The sequence below is a fragment of the Chrysemys picta genome, chromosome 7 (genome assembly GCF_011386835.1).
Source record: "Chrysemys picta bellii isolate R12L10 chromosome 7, ASM1138683v2, whole genome shotgun sequence".
In the NCBI taxonomy this organism is placed as follows: domain Eukaryota; kingdom Metazoa; phylum Chordata; order Testudines; family Emydidae; genus Chrysemys; species Chrysemys picta.
Genome location: NC_088797.1, coordinates 25920384 through 25941242, shown reverse-complemented (window position 1 = coordinate 25941242; position 20859 = coordinate 25920384). Strand labels below are relative to the sequence as shown.

Below are 20859 nucleotides of genomic sequence, written 5' to 3'. Positions count from 1 at the left end.
GGTTCTATGTATTTTGCCGCCCCAAGCACGGCAGTCAGGCAGCCTTCGGCAGCACGCCTGCAGGAGGTCCGCTGGTAACGTGGATTCGGCGGCATGCCTGCGGGTGGTCCGCCGGTCCCGTGCCTTCAGCGTCCCCACTTCCTGAGCCGCGGGACCGGCAGACCTCCTGCAGGCATGCCACCGAAGGCTGCCTGACTGCCACCCTCACAGTGACCGGCAGGCCGCCCCCCCACGGCTTGCCGCCCCAAGCACGCGCTTGGAGTGCTGGTGCCTGGAGCCGCCCTTGCCAACAAGGAATGGGTGGAGAGTAGGTAAAGCCTTGGCTCTGCTTTCCCTCAGATAACCAGCCAACAGAGCTGAGCCATCACAAGGGGGAAAGTCTGCAGCACCTTGTAAAGAACTGGAACTTCTCGCTGGAATTATAAAGGTCTCAAACTTTGGGTCATATTAAAGGAGCCTGATTTGCTAAAAAAGGCTTAAGCACCAACACTCTGAAAATCAGGCCTCTTCATTGTGTCTCTATACCTAGAGCAGATTACTTTCCCTGGTGTGCTGGCCACCCATTCCCCACCCCTTAATACCCATACACATGCAGGAGGGTGAATATATGTATGTCTCCTTATTCTCCCACGCTGCAGTCTAAAACATGGGATAATCTAGCCCTTACATTCTAAATAGATGAACCGACACGCAATTTCTAAATCAACATTTGTGTTTTATTTTGGAATAGTTAATCTGCTTCTTCATGGAATACTTTCTTATGTACATTGTATATCTAGGGCTCAATCCTGAGAAGTGCTGAGTACCCTAGCTCAGATGCATGATACATGTGTGCTTAACTTTAATCATGTGAGTAGTTTCATTGAAATTAACTGGATTCCACACAGAGGCCAGGGGCCATTCTAGCAGATCTCAATGCAAGTTGGGGGCTAAAATTTATAACATTTTATAGCTACCATCTGGTCATACTCAGCTATTCAAATATACTGTACACGTTTCTCAGAAATACGTCACCAATTTTGTCACACTCAATATACATGTGATTCATTTCTTTGTGTGAAATTGAAGGAAAACATGTAAAATATCCACTACTCATTAGAATCCTGGCCATTTGCTCTATAATCAATTGTCAGTAAATGACTGAAACTGCTTTATGTTCAGACTAAGGTTCACATAAATCAAATAAAAATATCATGCAGGAAATCACATTCATATGCATGAAGAAAACCATACGATCTATTCTTATATTTATGCCTCTGTATTTGATTATATCCTTTGTATTAACTATGCTGGAAGTAAACTATTAAACATATTATTTACAGTGTGGGAATTTAAATCTTTATTTTGCCAAATTTCCCAAAACAAGAAGGTTTAAAAGAAAAATTGGGGCCCAATCCTACGAGGTGCTCAGCACCAGTAACTTCCACTATCTTCAGCAGATGTCAGTGCTTCTTAGCACATCAAGGCCCACAGTTACTATAATTACTGTTCTGGGCAAGGAGAATTTTCTATATGTATATCAAAAATTTCACAGTAACTTGTGGGCATTGTGTACATCGTGCACATCAGGTAGATGTATTATTATGCATTTATCTACAAAATTCACCTATCATCCGTCCCACATCTCCTGGGCACATGCACATTACTCATGCAATTATAATATTGTAATAATAGTAAATATATTGTATAGTGAAATAATATGTTGAACAGCATATCATTTTCGTGATTTTATTCTTAAGCATTTTATTCTACACCATCCATAAGTAATTATTGCTAACCAGATCTTTGTCAAGTGTCTGCCAAAAGTAAATAAAGTAAATATTTAGCAACAGTTAAATTGTAAGAAGCTGATAAATAACCACATTAACTTTTGGAAGTTCATCTGAAGTTTCAAACCATGTAAGAAGGATGTTTTACCTCTAATCCACACAAGCCTCCTTCCGTAAAAGACAGATCTTGGCTTTCTCCCTCCAATAACAATTGAAATTACTAGTAGGTCTATTTTGTAGCAGGATCTTTCTTCTGTGACAGTGCGCCACTTTGTCCAGTAGTAGCTGATAGATGGGCAGGATCTAGCAACAGTTACAGTGGGACCCACTGATCTTGCTTTTTGATTTATGTGGCTCCTTGAGACTCTCCTCTCACAACACAACCCCTGAAATACACACTTTTGAAACACCCGAACACACAAGATTGCTTCCTTCCTTCCTATAAGAATGGCTACTCTGGGATAGGAATGGAGAAATCTCACAGACTCAAGAACTTCACATATATAGTACAACCTGGGGCACAATCTGCAGGAGAAGCTTTACAGTACTTTTCAATTTGAAAGGAACACGATTAGTGGTTCCAACCCCCTCTCTCCCTCCACCAGGGAAAGGTTGAACAACTTCCCCACATGTAAGAAGAAAGGGGAAGGGCCACCTTCAAAGGATACTTGCCAACAGAAGAGTGTGAGGTACCCCAGAAAAATACCTAAAGCTAGAGTTAAGGAACAGACTAAGAAGATTTACCACAGCTTTCCAGAATTTCTCAGATGTATACTATACATGCTGTTCCAGGCAAGGACAAATGTCTGGAATGGTTCTTATTTGGGTTCACTAATACTAATACAGTATCAGTAAAAAAGCATAATTGCTCCCATAATGCAATATCTCACCCAGGTTTTGCAGACAGGGATATTACTATGTAAACTGTGTAGGAGTTTCCCTATATATACTCTTTGATATGTAGAATACCAAGCCTTTTCTAGCCAAAAGGAGGAGATTCCAAATCTCTTCAAAGCAAGCACATACACTTGTTTCTTAGGTACAACTTGTGAAGTAACGTGAATTGATTTGTTTGTTATTTTAGCTCCTTCCACAATGGAGATCTCTTAATAAAAAGGCCATTCAATATAAAGCAAATAATACAAAAATTACCTTTCTAGCTCAGCAATTTTCTTATCTTTGTCATTCTTCTCATTCTCCACTTCCTTGAGGATTTCTAGAAGTCTGTCAACCTCAGCTTGAGCTTTGCCACATTCATCTCTGTAGTAAGATGCCTCTTTGTCAAGCTGTTTCATTCTGTCTGCAAATTCTGGGTTCAGCCGAGCTTCTTCTTCAGCTTCATGAGCCTTCAGTGTTAAGTTAAAAAACAACAACAATCATTTAGATAATTTGCTGGCGCTATTTCTGCAGCCTCAGTGTTCAAGTCTGCATGAAAAAAAGGATTATGGGTATTTTTGTCAATTGGAAACATATTCCCATAAAGGCACAGAAAAGAAAAATGAAAATCTGTCTGCATTCTTCCTATAATCATCAGGGGTTTATATTCCCAAAACTGTATCATGAAGAAAAAATATTTCCCCCAATTTAGCGTTTTTCATACATGAACGTAACCACGAAAATCTTAACTTTTGTTTCACTATAAAGTTTCTTACTACTGTCAAACAAGCAGGCATTTAAAAAAATGCAACATTCGGTACCCTAGTCCACAGATTAAATCACTGGATATCTATAAAAATCTCATTGGATACTAACAATTTAAAGGAAGGAATCAGAGCTGTTTTTAAAGGTAAAACTAGAAGAATGCTTTCAGCTGACAGTTTTAACCCAAAGCCTTTTTTTCTACTGTTAATACTTAACCTGAAACATCAGAGAAACAAGCCCATTGGTGAACACGGCACAAATAAATATACCTGGCAAACTCATGCATGGGTGGGTGGCAATTTCACAGACAAGAAAGAACACAATGAAAACAACAACAACAGTGCGGAGTCCTGTCCTACTCCCACCAAAACTAATGGGAAAGTCCCATTAACTTCAATGGGAGCAGGATTGGGCATAAAGTGTTTTAAACTCTTGGCTGAAATAATCACAGACAGATGGAAACAACAATGCACTGCAATGCTTAGCCTACCCCTTGTTTCCCATTATTCCTAATTGGCATCTTCAAAGAGCAGGCAGGGAAAAAACAAGTAGTTTAACCGCAGTGCACATTAAACATAGAAAATTCAGAGAACATTTTTTTAAAATGTACAAATATTTTACAAAAATTAATTAGAATGGTAGGTCTTCTTGCTATCTTACTAAACAGAGCAGATGTTGATTTGTTTTATTTTTAATTTCAGGGAATAAACAAGGCAAGCAAGCAATGAAACAACTGCTGGTCAAAATGAAACATGCATGTCTTGAAAAAAAAATCAGTACCACGAACTACTACGGTTAGAAGGTAGACATTCTTTGCAATGATTTAGTAGAAATTTCTCTCTCTCTTTATATATATATATATATATGTATAAATATTAAAAGTCTTGTGTTTAAAGGAGGAAAAATAATTAAATTACTGAAGAACAAAAATATTTTGTGTATGCATGTAACATAATTTAAGCATGAGGATAATAAGGAAAATAATGTTGCTTTCAAATTCTATTTTTCTACTTTGGGATTTCTATTCACACAGGAGATCTAATTGTGAAAAGAACAAGGAAGTGACATAAGACGCTCACTATATTTGTTCTTCTTGTTACTCCAACCCTCCCCTCTAGAGAATATTACATTCTTAGGCTACAGGCTTCACACAGATGCCGGGATCTCCCTACACTGAGCTCATTGCAGGGTCTGGTACTTAGAGTATTTCAACTATATTGTTCTGGTGGCACATTTACTAACAATTTTTTTTTTATCTTTTAGAAATCCACAAAGTTGATAAATATCACACCGGGGGAGAGGGAGAGGGATTAGCTATAGTCAAACTTTTTTTTTGCCATTATATTTTTTAAGTAAGTGCAATAAGGGCTCAAAACCCAGTTGTGCAAGAGATTGAGGTCCTTCTTTAAAGGTGCTAAGTACTCTCAGTTCCCACTGACTTCAACAGGAAATGAGAGTGTACAGCACTTTGACAATTGGGCCATACACATTCCTCTCCCATGGAAAACAGAGCAGGAGCTGGCAAGTATTCCTATAATTCTGTAGAGGCCAAAAATCCACAGGAAAAATCGGGTTCCCTCTTTTAAATTCCCAGTTAATCTATGGGGAGAGCCAGCCCTCCACATCACTCCTCAGATTTCCTTCTCCCACCTGGGATCATGGTTCACTTAAGAAGTCCTGAAACAAACTCACCCATTCTGTCCCTATTTCTCATTTGCCTCTTATATTTTATTCCATCACCATTAGCTTTCCCTTATCATCCTGCTTCTGTGTCTCTCCTTTTAACCCTGCTCCCACCATTCTATCCCTGCCACTCAACCTGTTTCCAGTCTATCTCCTCTCCTTCTGCCCTCTCAGTCTTTTCTTCACTCACCTCCCTTGCCATCAGAATATTGGGACAGGTGGCTTCAACCACCTTCTTCTCCTTCCAGCTCCTGCTGGCTTAGACCCAGAAGATGAAGAAGCTAGACTAAGGGCTTACAGCTGCTTGGCCAGCTGCATTTCCTCTGCCACATTGTTCCCCAGTGGCCAAAAGAAGTAAATGGGGGAAAATCCCTATAGTCTTGCTGGATGCACAGCATCCCAACACAGCTGTGGGGAAGCAGTACAAGGCTGTGAAATGTGAGAGTGTCACGTCATATCCCTGAAACACAACAGCCCCAAATTTACCAAGTAAAGTTACTGTCTTATACCATGTGATATGCTTCCCTTTGTTCAGTTGCATAGTAAGGTAGTTAGGAGAAATTTAAGGACAAACAAATTGTTCACAGTAGAGCTCCTCCTAATACACACATCATTCAGCTGAATTAGTGAAGCACTGATGGGATGATTTTTGTAACATTCCGTAGTGCAGGCATGGTCAGAGAGATAAAGTGACTTGCCTAGAGTGGGTATGTCTACACAGCAACTGGGAGGATGCTTCCTGGCTCAGATCAACATACACACACTAGGTCTTCTTGAGCTAGTGTTGTGAAGAAATAACGGTGTGGCTGTGGCAGCCTGGGCAATGGCTCAGGCTAGTCAACTGAGTATATACCAGGAAGTCAGGAAGGATTGTACTCAGGCAGCTTCTCAAGCCACTGCTGCTACACTGTTATTTTTAGCACGCTAACTCAAACAGAGCTACCGCATATCTGTCTATCCACACGCCCACTGCAGTGTAGACACACTCAACGATTCAATGGGAGAGCTGGGAAAAGAACCCAAATTCCCTGAAGCCCAGTCACACACTATATCCAGTTGACCACACTGCTTTACAGAAATAGTCTCTTTAATCATTATGGATGCTTTAATTAACGGTAGTTTGCATGTCAACTTTCCATTAGAATTGTACATGTTTGATGCTGCTTTTTATAATTGTAACTGTGAAGAGCGTTATACGCATGTACTAGAAATTGAAGACAAAACAGTAATGTTTTCAGATTTGTAGTGTTAAAATTAGTTGTGTAAAATGAAATCACTTGGAGGACTTTTCATGTTAACAATAATAATTCCCGGCAGCTCCAGGAAGCACAAGGGAAGTAAATGGAACCAGGAGACTCCCTATTCCCCTTTGCACTTTTGTTCAGTAGCCAGGCACAATAAAAGCCCTATTACTCCAACAAAAGAACTATTCCTAACATGCCCGGTATTCAAGACACTTCAAAAGGGGAAGAGTGAAAGCAGAGCCAGGGTTCCACACAGCAGAGGCACCAGAGCTAGTTGGGCATGCATGCAGGAATACGCTGCACTCACAAAACGGTGTAGTTGAAGATATATTCCGCTACATAATGGCAAATTCCATGAGAAATTCCACCTTCCAGAGGCACAATTCCTCCTGGATAGATTACCCCTGGAGCAATGCATCTCAACACCATTCCAAGCATGAGACAGTGCCTATAAAACTCGAGTATGCCCAGAACTGATAAATTACCTACCCCACCCTATCAAGGCTCTGGAGATGCTTCACAGAGATGCATAACAATTAAAATAATATAAAAGCACAATGCAATTACCAGGATAAAAACATTATAATCTAAAAACATTAGGAAATTAAATATGGAGCCCAGTATTTGAAACCATTATTAGGTTGTCCCTACTTGCATGGGATTACCCATTCAGTAGATTGGGACTAATTGGGAGAATAAGGATTGTTTTGCAGAAGGGATGCAGGATCAAACCCATGCACACTACTAAATGGAAGGAAAAAAGGAAAGGTTCTACATATATGGAGGGCTGATGGAGCAATATCATAAAACATCTTTGAAACAGAAAAGTTTTCTGGTGTTATTCAAAATTTGCCTAGGACGGAGTGATTGGCTGTAAATAGAGAGTGAGGCTATGTCTACACTATAGCCTATGTCGGCAAAATTTATGTCGCTCAGGAGTGTGAATATTCCATCCCCCTGAGTGACTAAATTACACCGACAGAAGCACTCGTGTGCACAGTGCTATGTCGATGGGAGACCTTCTCCCACCAACATAGCTTAATGCACTTGCGGAGGTGAGGTTTTTTTATTCCAACGGGAGAACTCTCCTGTTGGCATAGAGCATCTTCACCAGACGTGCTTCAGCAGCACAGCTTTACCAGTACAGCTGCGCTGCTGCAGTGTAATACGTATAGACATGGACTAAGTTCACAACTAAGTTATTCAATTCTCTCACATTAGGGACAAATAGAGAGACAAGGTGGGTGAAGTACTATCTTTTATTGGACCAACTTCTGTGGGTGAGAGAGACAAGCTTTCAAGCCATGCAGAGCTCTTCTTCAGGTCTGGGAAAGACACACTCAGTTTCACAGTTAAATGTGCTAACTCAGGGGTGGCCAAACTGTGGCTCGTGAGCCACATGTGGCTCTTTTACCATTAAAGTGCAGCTCATGAAGCCCCCCCCACACCCCCATTCTTCACCTACCAGACTGGGTGGGGGGATGCTCAGGACCTTTGCCTTGCAGCAGGGTGGAGCGGTAGGGGCTTCTGCCCAGCGGGGAGGGGTCTTGGGGCTTCAGCCCTGCGAGGCGCACCTGCCAGGGCTCAGGGCTTCAGCAGGAGCAGTGCTGAAGCCCCAACCTCTGGCTCTTGAACTTCTGAAGATTGTCGTATGTGGCTCGGAGGGCCAGAAAGTTTGGCCACCCCTGTGCTAACTACTTATGCTAAACAATCTGTTCCATCTCACCAGTTCTTTACAAGACAAAATTTTCTTATTAATATACACCACTTACATATTCAATATAAATGCCAATAGCTTGTTTGTAAATTATTTTAGGGGCTTGATACTATTTTTAATTTGCATAGTACTGTAACCATCTAACAACAGTTTCTTAGTAATAAAAGTTAAATATAAATACACACTTTTTATTCCAATTATTAATTGGGATGTTGCATTTTAAAGAAAATATACTACTTGCATACAATTATTGAATTGATACGATGCTGTATTTCAGTATTGGAAAAGACATTATTATTTTTTGCAATCCCCAAAACATCCAAATAAAAAGACTGTCACCCTAATGTTTGAACTTCTCTGATTCTAAAAAGCATTTCATATTATCAACCCTGTTTTTTATTTTGCATTCCACAAGTAGAGGCAAAATAATGTTTTCTATATAAATACCAAATTGTCTACAGAAATATTAAAGTGTGACAAAGACATATAAAATTAATGAATATATTATAAATTATGCCCACAATCCTGCATTAATTTTTCTGTATCAGATGTATGCATTGGAATAGTATACCTTAATTTAAATTAGCCAAAAAGATCAAATTAGTGCTTGACCAAAAATAATAATTAAATGAAACAGCAGAAATGTACATGCAAGAAAATACTTTCTAAGATCCTTCACATTTTTTCTGGTTCAATAATAAATTAAATAATCTGTTCTCCTCTTAAATTTTAAAATTGCTTTAAATTTAAGTTATTTTTGAAACTAATTCCTGGGACTGAGCTAAGCAATTTAGAGCTGATCTTTGCTTTGGTTTTGATCTTCCATTGCTTCTGCTCAGTATTTACAGAATCAGGTCCTCAATATTCAGAAGCAGCTTGAAGAACTAGAAACAATCAAATAAATTGTAATACCTTATTACAGAAAAATAACAATAATGTAACTGTTTTCTAACCATTATTTATTAGCACAGGGCATGATTGCATAATCTAAATGGTGTTTACATCTACACACAAAAGTAAACAAGGCCCAAATTCTGTTAATATTATTCAGACAAGTAGTCCCTCTAAATTCATTTTGAATATTCTCATGAACAAGATGAGCAGGATTTGGGCCCCTTTTATATTTTTCCACTTTGCTACCAAAAAGCCTACAAGTGTGAAACAGATTTGTCTGTTTGTTCTGTGCATTTTTAAAATGTAGCTTCAGTGATAAGAGTGAGTGCCCCAGAGTTGATAGTACTCTATGGACTAACAAAGATTTATCATTCTACTGGAAAAAGAACAGGCAGTATGAAGGAACTAAGGCTTACTTAAAAATTGATTGTTAAATGCCAGAAAGGTTTAAAATGAAGATTGGAGTTCAATAGGACTGTATTTTGCCATCCACCGTATATAAAGTCATTTATTTCATATTTGGAAACACAAATTTGGCTCAATTTCTGTTAATGGCAATCGTGTAGTCTAAAGAACAAGTCTTTAGATCAGTCTGAAAAACATATTATTCTCACATTGTCAAAAAATAAACACAAAGGGAAAAATAACTAAAGAAAATATGCATTGAGGATAAGATGTAACTACCTGCTACATGAATTTAATATAAAAGATTTTCCATTCAGTGGTTTTGAACCACTGAGAGATGGTACTTGTAAAAAAGAAGTATGCAAAAAGTAAAAATTGATAAGATTTGGGATACTATATGCAAAAAGGTTAATGGTCAACAAATAGCAATCACTGTAGCAGTGTGATTAAAACTGAAATAATGAAGGGAATGGTCTATATAGAGCAAGAGAAAAGGTAACCAAGGAGTCAGCAATAAACAAAAGGTGTGCACTAGAAGAGTGCAGATGATATGCATGAAAGTATGTCGTCTACCTATGAAACCATCATGTCGATGACCCAAACTAATATAAGGGGTGCAAAGTGTACAAGAGTGCAAACTATTTGATCACCACAGTATGTTGGATGAGAAAGTGGGTATATAATTAGGTTTTATGTTCTCTATGAACAAATCATGACTGATTTCCAAATGTAATTACATGATTTTCAAGAAGTAAATATGGTAGATTCTATGGGATCTATTCTCCCATTCAGGGCCGGCTCCAGGGTTTTGGCCGCCCCAAGCAGCCAAACAAAAACAAAAAAAAACAAAAAAAACCCTGCGATCGCGATCTGCAGCAGCAATTCGGTGGGAGGTCCTTCGCTCTGAGCAGGAGTGAGGGACAGTCCGCCGAATTGCCGCCGAACAGCTGGATATGCCGCCCCTCTCCGAAGTGGCCGCCCCAAGCACCTGCTTGGTAAGCTGGTGCCTGGAGTCGGCCCTGCTCCCATTAATACACATGAAATTTCCACTCTATCAGTAGAAATAGCATCAACCAACGGATGAAATCCTGGCCCACTGAAGTTAATGATAAAACCCCCATTGACTTCAGTGGGACCAGTGTCACTCCAAGTGTATAATACCATATTTTTATAGAACCCTATAAAATCAAGTTCTCTCACACCTTCTGATTGGAATTACATGGTAATTATATTTAGAATTACTATGTAATCTGTAGGTCATAAATGGCTATGTTATCACAATCCAGTTACATCATTATTTCTGCCCTGTGATGCTCACAGCATATTTTTAGTGTTAGTTTGTACCAGCCAGAAAATCTTCTACAGATAAGAATGTGTTTTTGTTCTTCCTAAAACTGAAAAATAAATACAATATAGACAAAAGGAAATTTCTTAAGAAACTATATTAAAGAAGGCATCAAAGAATAATCCCAAACAAACAAAAGCATTATTACATTTTCTTGTTTAAACTAATAGGACAACATTGTCATTTGTTTTCATCATTCTATATTTTCAGCCTTTTCTTAGTCAAAATACATTTTTAAATGTATAAATACTGAACATGCACATTCTTCTACTGAAAAACTGATCTTTTGCCTTCTGAACTAATGTGATCATACTGCAACTTTACAAAAATATGCTGAACAGACATTTACTAGGTATTATTACTGATATTATCAGGTGAGATATCATAAATACATCACCATATATTATTTTGAATTTGAAGGATCCAGTAAAGTATTCCATGAGCATAGCATTAAAATAAAATAAAACAAAACAAAACAAAAAACTATCTTTTGCATGCTTTTAAAAAAAATATAATAGAGAAGTTGAGGACCTGAAGGCAATGACATTTGAACTTCGGAGGATGTTATGTTAATCCAATTCCCAGTTAATACATATCATATTCAAAAAAATGGCCTTGAAGTCCACAAAGCTCATTTATTTTGACATAACTAAAACAGGTGATCATCAAAAAATTTTTTGCAAAGCTCCATAGAGGAAGAACACAACACAGTGTCAGGTCAATGGATCCTCATGCTTTCATATGTTACAGCGGGCACTTTCAGAAAGGACTTACTGGATTGTACATCTGATTGAACAACTGTTCAGCTTGCTACATTGCAAAGTTGGGAAGGAGTGAAGCATAGACAGGAAAAGAAGGAAAGATCCAGGAAAACAGCATTAGCTCAACAAATCCAGTGCATTTGCACAGAAGAACTTGTCATAAAAAAGAAGAAATTTAAGTTTCTAAACATTCCTTGGTGAAAGCGAGAGGCACTGGGGAAACATAAATGTTGACTTTGGCTTCTAAAAAAGAATAGCTGGAGTAAAAAAGTTAAGGTTTGTGTTACTTTCCCTCTCTCAAGTTAAATAACCCATGAAATAAAGAAAGGTGTCCACTTTTGATGATACATTAAGTGCTAGTCTCAAGCAATGAATCACTAGAAGCGCTTTTAGCCAAGACTGCAATTTATCACAAAAGTTTCAAAGACAGTAATAATAAAAGATTAATTAAACTTTATCATTAAATTTATGGTTTTTCTTTTGTATTAACACAAGCCTGAATTTTCGATCCAATATAACTTTTGAACAGTACAGCTTGGCAAACAGTAGTTTAGCAACAGCAAGTATGTCAGTAAGCATGGAAATATAAAATCCATGATAAACAACAAAAGGAGGAAATTCTAAAGTGGATAATAAGATTCAGGAAAGCAACATAAAAAATAATTAACTACCTATGAGGTAATTCCTGCTGTTCCATCATAATTAGCAAAGGAAAATAAGTAAAAAAAATGCCTGTAGAGTTTTGGCACAAAAGTGTTGGGAGCTCTTCACTAATTTTGTTCCCATCAATTCCAAATCATAATCCTCGTAACAAAAGGCTTAACAAGCATGCTCATGGTTTTAAACAATTTTGGTGTACAGTAAAATACAGTATGAACACAGGAGCAATTATTCTTTTTGAATGCTCTCCTATTTATTGGTTTTTAAATGCATATGTTATTTCAATTAATAATGGGGCTACAGTTCAGTTTGTTGTAATCAAATATTTCAAGGGTCTGCCTAAGGATTTTTGTTTTACTTTTGAATATATTCTTTCAGAGTCTGCATATTTTCTCCCCCAGAAATGCAGGTATTGCACAGTGTCAAGTATATAATACTGAGAAATAGTTATAGTCAAGCCTGGGGAAAATGACTTGAAGAAACATATATAAAAAGGAGGAATTGAAAAAATAATTGAAAAAGAAGAGGAACAAAATTCCAAGGCAAAACTGTTCCTCATCACAAGTTTGGTTAGGCCTTGTATCCCATAAACACTTCTTCTGGGCATAGTGCTTAGGACTATGACTTCTCAGAACTATTCACTGTTGCAAATATGTGCTGGATTAAATCGATATTTAGGAATAAAAATGGATACAACTAAAGAATCATAGTTAATGCTGGGCAAGTTAACTAACAGTACCACCACTCTGATTTATTTATTTTTTAAGAATGATAAATGATATGCAAGTTGTTAATATTTTTAAAAAAGAATGGATACATATTTGGAGTTACTTTTCAAATTATGTCCAATGAAATTACACATCTCTCACCTCATTGTTCATTGATACAGTGAGCATCCATATGGGACATGCAGATTTGTATACTGTGTATAAGAATGAAGAAATGTATATGCTCCCTCCCATCTCCATTCAACAAAATTCTAAAATCCTCCCAAAACTGATTTCTGTTTCAGTTAGTTTGTTAAGGGATAAAATCAGTGACTGAAGGTAGATTTCATTTTCTGGAGAGCAAGTTACAAAAATATCACAGGATATTTTTAGGTTTAGCTGAAATTAAAGCTTTTTACTAAAGTAAATATAAATTAAAAATTACTGTTTGCAGTCCATTGTCATTAACAGTCAGTGTTTCTATTCTCCTAAACACATCCAACAATGTTGAATCTGCATATTATTGTGGAAATACCAAGCCTCCTACAAAACTTGGGCCAGTTCCCATTGGGAATTCATGTTGTATTTATGGTATAATCAAACTATTATGTTTTCAACTTTTATTTGGTAACCCTTTGTATTTTATTCATAAGGAACATACTTCCTTTTTATTTAAAAGGAGACCCAGACACTTACAGACTTTTATAACTGCTTATTTTTCCATTACTAAATGATGTATTGATATATACATTCATAGATGTTCACTTAGAATTTCAACTATTTCAAGCAGATTTCCATTTTTTTAAGATGACAGGTGCTTTAGCATTCTAAAGAACTATTTATTACAAAAATTCTCCCAAAAATAAGGCCACTGGAAAAATAGTTTGAACATGTGAATTCATTTGAACGAATACCGCTAAAAGCAACAAAATTAAATGTAAAAGTTAACCATAGAGGTAATAATATTTAAATTATAAGTATCTTACCATGCTCATCACCTGATCTGAACTATAATGCAAATAAAGATTCTTCACACCTTCAGTAAATAATATTTATATTTCTTTTAATAAAATAAAAGTGACCTATGCCTACATGCATTATTTAGGTATTTTAATTCTGGTGCAAATGGCATTGATAATTTCTTGTAAATATTTGATAGGTTAAGATTTTGTTAAAAGCTCTTTGCATGCAAGTTTATTTGAAACGATGCCCTCCTCTCATCCAAATAAGAAAGGCCACAATGGGTCAGACCAAATGTCCATATAGCTCAGTATCCTGTCCTCCAACAGTGGCCAATGCCAGGTATTTCAGAGGAATGAACAGAACAGGTAATCATCAAGTGATCCATCCCATTACCCATTCCCAGCTTCTGGCAGATATAGACTAGGGACACCATTCCTGCCCATTCTAGCTAATAGCTATTGATGGACCTATCCTCCAGGAATTTATCTAGTTCTTTTTTGAACCCTGTTATGGTCTTGGCCTTCACAACATCCTCTGGCAAAGAATTCCACAGGTAGACTGTGCATTCTGTGAAGAAATACTTCCTTTTGTTTGTTTTAAGCTTCCTGTCAATTAATTTCATTTGGTGACCACTATATGGTCACCCCAACAACTGTATATATCGTGTGTTTTATACATGTAAAATTTATATTAGATCATAATATTTTGAGTGTGCTCTTCTAAAGTATACATTACAGCACATATACCTACTCTAGAAGTACATAATAAAATCAAAATGATAGGTAAAAATATAAGATTCAAATTCTGAAACCCTTGCTCACCCTTGAGTAATACCTTACTACACAGGTAGTCCAACTGAAATCAATGAGGCTAACTATTCAACATGAGGAAGGGTATCATAATCTGGAGCTAAAAATGTCAATATTCAAGCTAAAATAATTAACCTCTTCTAGAGCACATAAGCATATAAATCTATGTCTGAAGTATTTTGGGGGTTTAAAGTTTTATCTACACTTCTCACTGGCTTATTTAACAGTTGCAGAAGGAAAATATGATGCTTAAACCCCTTGAGTATATCATGAGTTTGGTGTTCAAACAATGAATGCAGACACTACCAAATGACAAAGCAAAAAGTCAAAGAAACACATGAAAAAAAATGTGTCAACAAAATTTGGAGATCGGTTAGTATTGTAATGAAGTAATCTACATAAAATTATTGGATAAGTATTGTACTTTAAAACATTTTTCTTTAAATGTTTGCTTCTGCTTCTTGATGGATATAAATAATGCCAGCTGTGATATATTCAACACTATTTTCTTTAACTACCTAAAATTTTAATTAATTAAATAAATACATAAAATTAAGGAGAATTTCAGTATAAAACCTAGACATTTTTGACTAGAAAGAGTAATTTAGATTTGTAGATATAATAATGGCTGGTTTCTATAACTTCCCCCCCTCCCCCCCCCCCCCCCAGTATTTTCACCAGTTTTTCCAAATACCCCTTAGACAGGAAACTTAAGACAATTTTTCAGGCTCACAGACAGCTTTTATACATGCTTCTTAAGAAAAAGTCAACATTGTTTGATGCTAGGATCAGCAGACAGCAGAAGACTGCCAGATTTTAAAATGGACCTCTTGTTTCATTGCCAGTTATATGCTAGAAAAGTGAAGAGTTTAGTCCATTTTACAATAAGAATTTTCTTAGAAGGCACTTACCTTTTTCAGCTGTGCTTCCAACTTACTACATTCTTCTTTCTTTTGTTCTATGGCTATTTCTAAAGACTTTAATTTGGAGTCTCTTTTCAGCCCTGTTGATGCCAATGATGATGCATGTTCTTTGAGGTCAATTAAATTAGACTGAAAAATTATCCAAAAAAAGAAGAAAGAGATGGTGTTAGAAATTGCATTGATCCTAGCCACTAAGATTGTAAATTATCGTACCAGCTATATTTTCAGTCAAAAACTTTGTACATGTGTGTAGACATGGGAATGGGTATTTACAGCATAATAAAATATTATTAGGTAATTTTTAGAAGGTTATTAGGGAATTTTTAGAAGGTTAACAAAAAGTTGAATGTTTATGAAAAGATTACTTGTTCTTGAATATACCATGTTCCCTCTGCTGGAAAGATAGAGGGTAATTTCCTTTGGGAAATGGATGATTCATTTGTATTTTAAATGTAATCCTTGAGAATTAGAAAATAGTCGATTCTATATTTTACACTGATCAGTGTTCTCCTTTATATTTAGTTTACTATCAGATTTTACTTTTGCCAGTTATCCTATGATAGAAGGGTGGAGGTAGCTGCACACAACAGTATTCTACATATTCATCTGTACTTAGAATACTGTTATCAACTTCTATTGTTAATTTTATCTATTTTACTTATAATAGCCTATAGAAGCTTTAAAATAAATTAGAATCATAGAGGTTAAGCCCCAGAAGGGACCACTGGATCATCTATTCTGACCTCCTGTATATCACAGGCCACTAAGCCCTGCCCAGCACCCACACAGTAAACTCAAACACTGAAATTAGACCAAAGTATTACAGCTCTCAGGAGACAGGCACAGAATCGGAGGAACTGGGATTCACCAAGACCTGAGACCCCGCCCTCCCCCGATAGCAGGGAATTGATTAAGTGAGATAAATACAGATCATCCTGCAAGTGAGCCACAACCCATGGAATTCTCACCATCATTTCTTTTAGCCCCTGCAAAAATGGCAGCAGGCTTTTATTAAAAATATCCTCCTCATCATCATGCTGGTGGTAGATTTAAAAAAAACCCCACCGAAGACAGACTTGAATAGAAAAAATATTTCCCATTAATTCATCACAACTTTAATTATTTATAAATTCTCACTCAATAGCTTTACTCTAAAGGGTACTCAGACCCTACAGGAGAAGTATGCAAGAGAAGAAAATCCAAAAAGAAGTATCTTGCAGCTTGACATGAATAGGATTTAATCTTATCACATAGTTCATAAGAATCTAATGACGTGAGCACAGAGCAGTGGTATGCAATGGCACAACAAAACTTTAGTAAAGAATCAACCAGACCAGGGAATGACCAAGTAAAACCTCTTATCAATAATCAGTCTGGCTGAATCAAATACTGGTGGACCTTACTTTCAGAAGGTCTTGCTCCCGCTAAGTCCATTAGTTCAAATAAAAACTGAAAACAGGACCAGCAGTAGAATACTAAAGCCTTGTCAAACATGTGTAAAGGAAAGGAAAGAAATATACACAAAGAAGAAATAAAAGAAAGAAATATTTCATGGAAAGTAATCAAGAGTTTGACAGTGGGGATTGCTCAAAAATATACTGCTTTAGGAGTTAGTTTCTAAAAATAGTTGAAAACCAATAGCTTAAACCAGGTATCTCAGACTTCAATGCACCGCAACCCTCATCTGACAACAAAAATTACCACACGACCCCAGGAAGGGGGACCGAAGCCTGAGCCCCGCTGCCCCAGGAGGGTGGGCCAAAGCCAAAGCCCGAGCCCCACTGCCCTGGAGCTGGCCCGAAACCGAAGCTTGAGGGCTTCAGCCCTGGGTGGGACGGCTGTCACCTGAGCCCCGCCACTCAGGCCTGAAGCCCTTCGGCTTCAGCCCCAACCCCCAGCAAGACTAACACCAGCCCTGGCGACCCCATTAAAACAGGGTCATGACCCACTTTGGGGTCCCGACCCACAGTTTGAGAACTGCTGGCTTAAGCAATTTGACGGTGTCTGTAATTAACTTGTTTATATCAGTGAAACTTGTTAGGAAGATCAGAACAATAAAGATTTTAAATTTTACTGCAATGGCTGACCTCCTTCTCTGTTAGTTCAGCTTGTAAAGCATTAACTTTCTCCTTCAAGTCTTTGTTTTCCTTTTTAAAGGATTCTATTTCTTCCAGTCTCTCTCGGTCATCCCGTTCCCTCTGCTCCTTCAAGCGCTCTATTATTCTCTCCTAACAATAAGAAAGAGTAATAAAAATGTAAAGCTTGGTACAGCAATTCAGAAAAAAAAAAGCTCTCTTTGCATTAAGTTGCACTGGTGAAATTGATCTTTGGAAGCACATATATCACCTTAATTCTCGAGATAAGGGAAATAAGAGGTCGCTCCATCCAACACTTACTGAAGACAATAGAAATACTTCCACTGGCTTCAGTGGGCATTGGATCAGCCCTAAATGCTGAATTATGGTACCATCCTAGACAAAGTTCAACAAAATTTGATATTAATGTAAAATACATAGACGTTTAATAATATTTAGAGAACACTACATATTTGGACAATGCACCTGCTTTGTTGTTAATCCATAAATTATGAATGAATGTTCAAAATGACAAAGCCACGTTTTCTACTATACTCAGTTTGAATTTTCTTATTACAGTCTAGCTTCCCAGCAAGTTCTATGCAGGTTGCAATAGAGTCTTCATGAAAGTTCTAAAGTTTAGTTAACAATTGTGTGATAATTTAGAATGCAAGCAACAATCTGCCAGTTATCGGTAATGCTATATTCACAGGTATGACATTTTGGAAAACATTGAATGAGACAGAGAAAAAGGTATCTTCATTTTGATTGCAAAACCCAAAAGAAGAACATTTTCTATCCTAATAGCAACGATTACACACATGCTTAAAATTGATCATATTCTTTAATGGTGTGCTGAATTTGGCTCTAAGCAGGAAAAGGAAAATGATAGTTTTTCTTCGTGGCTTTGAAGGGATTACCTCTAGAACATTTTTTCAGTTCTGGGCTGTTATATGTAAAATAAACAAGATTTTCAAAATGTTTCAGAAGCTTTATTTAAAATTAAATTAAAATGCAGATCTCATCAGTTTAGTGTGATCCTCGCCCTTGCTTTTCCTTGCTGAGTTTTCCAATGTCTGGCATGTATTTGCACACAGGCTTCTGAGTGATCAGTTGTTAACTGGCTCCGAGAGGGACAGAGGACAGATATCATGTGTGAATATACCTGTTCACACAGGTATGTGGATCCAAATGCTGAAAGCATTGCAAACGCAATTTTCTTCAAACAGTTAAATTTCACTGGCAGGGACGTCCAGCAGGTCAGAATGGAGGCCCCAGGATCTCTCTCTGTAGCTTCAAGTGCGCTCCGCAATCCACAAACTTTGATGTCCACAATTCTGAGATTTTTAACTGAATGAGTTGCATTTTGAAATCTTTGACACCCATCCACTGAAATACAGACAAATCCAAGTCGCTTTCGTTGAACTTTTCATGTTTAATTAGAAAAGAAAGCATTGGGCCAAATCGCTGGAAATCTTGAAATCTGTCAGAAAATTCTGATTCCAGTTCTTGCATGTACTTTCCAATCTCATCAACACTGACAATGCAATGTGTCGATAGTTCTTTTATGTGTTGGAAGTAGCGGAAAGTAGAAGTTTGAATATCCCTGGAAAAAGCTGCTAGTTTCACAACAAATGTTTTCCAGGCTTCATAAAGATCCAGAACTGTTTGCCCTGCACCCTGGAAACAGAGGTTGAGTTCGTTTAGGTGAGCAGCGATATCAGTTAGAAACGTGAGCTTACACAGCCATGTGTCATCATCCAGTTCAGGGTAGTTTTGTTCTTTTTCCGACAAAAAGGCCTTGATTGCCTCAAAACAGTTTACAAAGCGCACCAAAACCTTGCCACGACTTAGCCACCGAATGCTGCTGTGAAGTGGGATGTCATTATAAGCACTGTCCATCTCTTCTAGCAGTGCTTCAAATTGTCTGCGAGTCAAAGCAGATCGAGCAACAAGGAAATTCACAATTCGCACCACTGTATTCATCACATTATTAAGCTCTGAATTAGAAATTTTTGCACACAGGTTTTCTTGATGGATGATACAGTGAAATTTAACTGTCGAATGGCCAATTTGATCTTCAAGTAACTTTACAAATCCCTTCTGTTTTCCGACCATGGCAGGAGCACCGTCTGTTGTCACACAAAATATTTTTCTGATGTCAACTCCTCATTCTTCAAAATGGTTTACAAAACTTTCCAGTATCTCTTCCCCCTTTGTTGTGCCATGCAGGGGTTTTAGGCAACAAAGTTCCTCTTGGATTTCATCGGAAGCACAATAGCTTGCAACAATTGGCAAACGTGGAACGTCGTTTATATCCAGGCTCTCATCAACTGCAACGCTGAACACTGCTGTGTCTTTCAATGCAGTCATCTGCTTTTCCTTAATGTTTTCTGCCATTTCACTTATGTGTCTCTCAACTGTTCTGGCAGAGATGGGGAGTTCTTTTATTCTAAATATGATTGTATCTTTATTTGGAAAATCATTGAACAAAATCTCCGAACTGCTGAGAAAAACTTCTTTTATATATTCCCCATCTGTAAACAGCTTTCTGTTTTTTGCAATGCACTGTGCAATCTTGTAACTTCCTTCTGTAGCTTGATTTTTACTTAAACTTAAGCTTTTAAAAACACTGCTTTGCTTCTCATAGGCTGCTATTGCCTTTTTGATTGATTCAGTCTTGTCTGCTTCGTCAAGAAAGGTTTTCTCGTGCTTCATTTCAAAATGTCGTTGAATACTTGATGTGCGACAAACAACACTTTCATAACAGACAACACAAATAGCATGGTCCTTCTTTTCAATAAATCCAAATGCATCTGTCCAAGCAGGCTGAAATGATCGGACATCTAGCTTCGCTTTCTTAGGAGCTGCCATTTTGTCAAGTGTTCCCTTCAACTCTCAGTGGGGAAAAAAAATGGTGATAGAAGGCAGGCACAAGGTCAAACGCAGTGTTGTCTGAGATAAGCAATTTTAAGATGGGGGTGCTGAGCTGCACCCCCTCTTGCCTGGTGTGCAACCCTCACTGTCCCAGGCTTGGGACAGTGGGCCATAGCGGGGAGGCTGCAGAGGACTGATCCAAGGCCAGGAGCAGAGCCCAGTGTGGCCTGCTGGGACTCCAGGCCGGAAAGCAGGCTGAGCAAGGCTGGAGATCCAGACCTGGCTGCAGGAGGTCAGCGGCTGGAACCCAAGATTTTGACATAGGTAAATAATCAGCACTAAGTTTGATGTTCTTGTAATAAGAATATTGATATAGAACAGATATT

At 37.7% G+C, this 20859-nt stretch overlaps 1 protein-coding gene across 3 annotated transcripts in view; it reads right to left on the bottom strand.

Annotated features, from left to right (window-relative positions):
- Positions 1-20859, bottom strand: part of ERC2 (ELKS/RAB6-interacting/CAST family member 2) — an 836521-nt gene that overhangs the window by 434744 nt on the left and 380918 nt on the right. For all 3 annotated transcript variants that reach the window (XM_065550998.1, XM_065550999.1, XM_065550997.1), the window contains exons 10-13: positions 17609-17749; positions 15510-15650; positions 11473-11508; positions 2922-3115 (exon numbers count right to left, since the gene is read on the bottom strand). In XM_065550998.1, coding sequence (XP_065407070.1) covers positions 2922-3115; positions 11473-11508; positions 15510-15650; positions 17609-17749 — 512 coding nt within the window. The remainder of the gene's footprint in view (positions 1-2921; positions 3116-11472; positions 11509-15509; positions 15651-17608; positions 17750-20859) is intronic.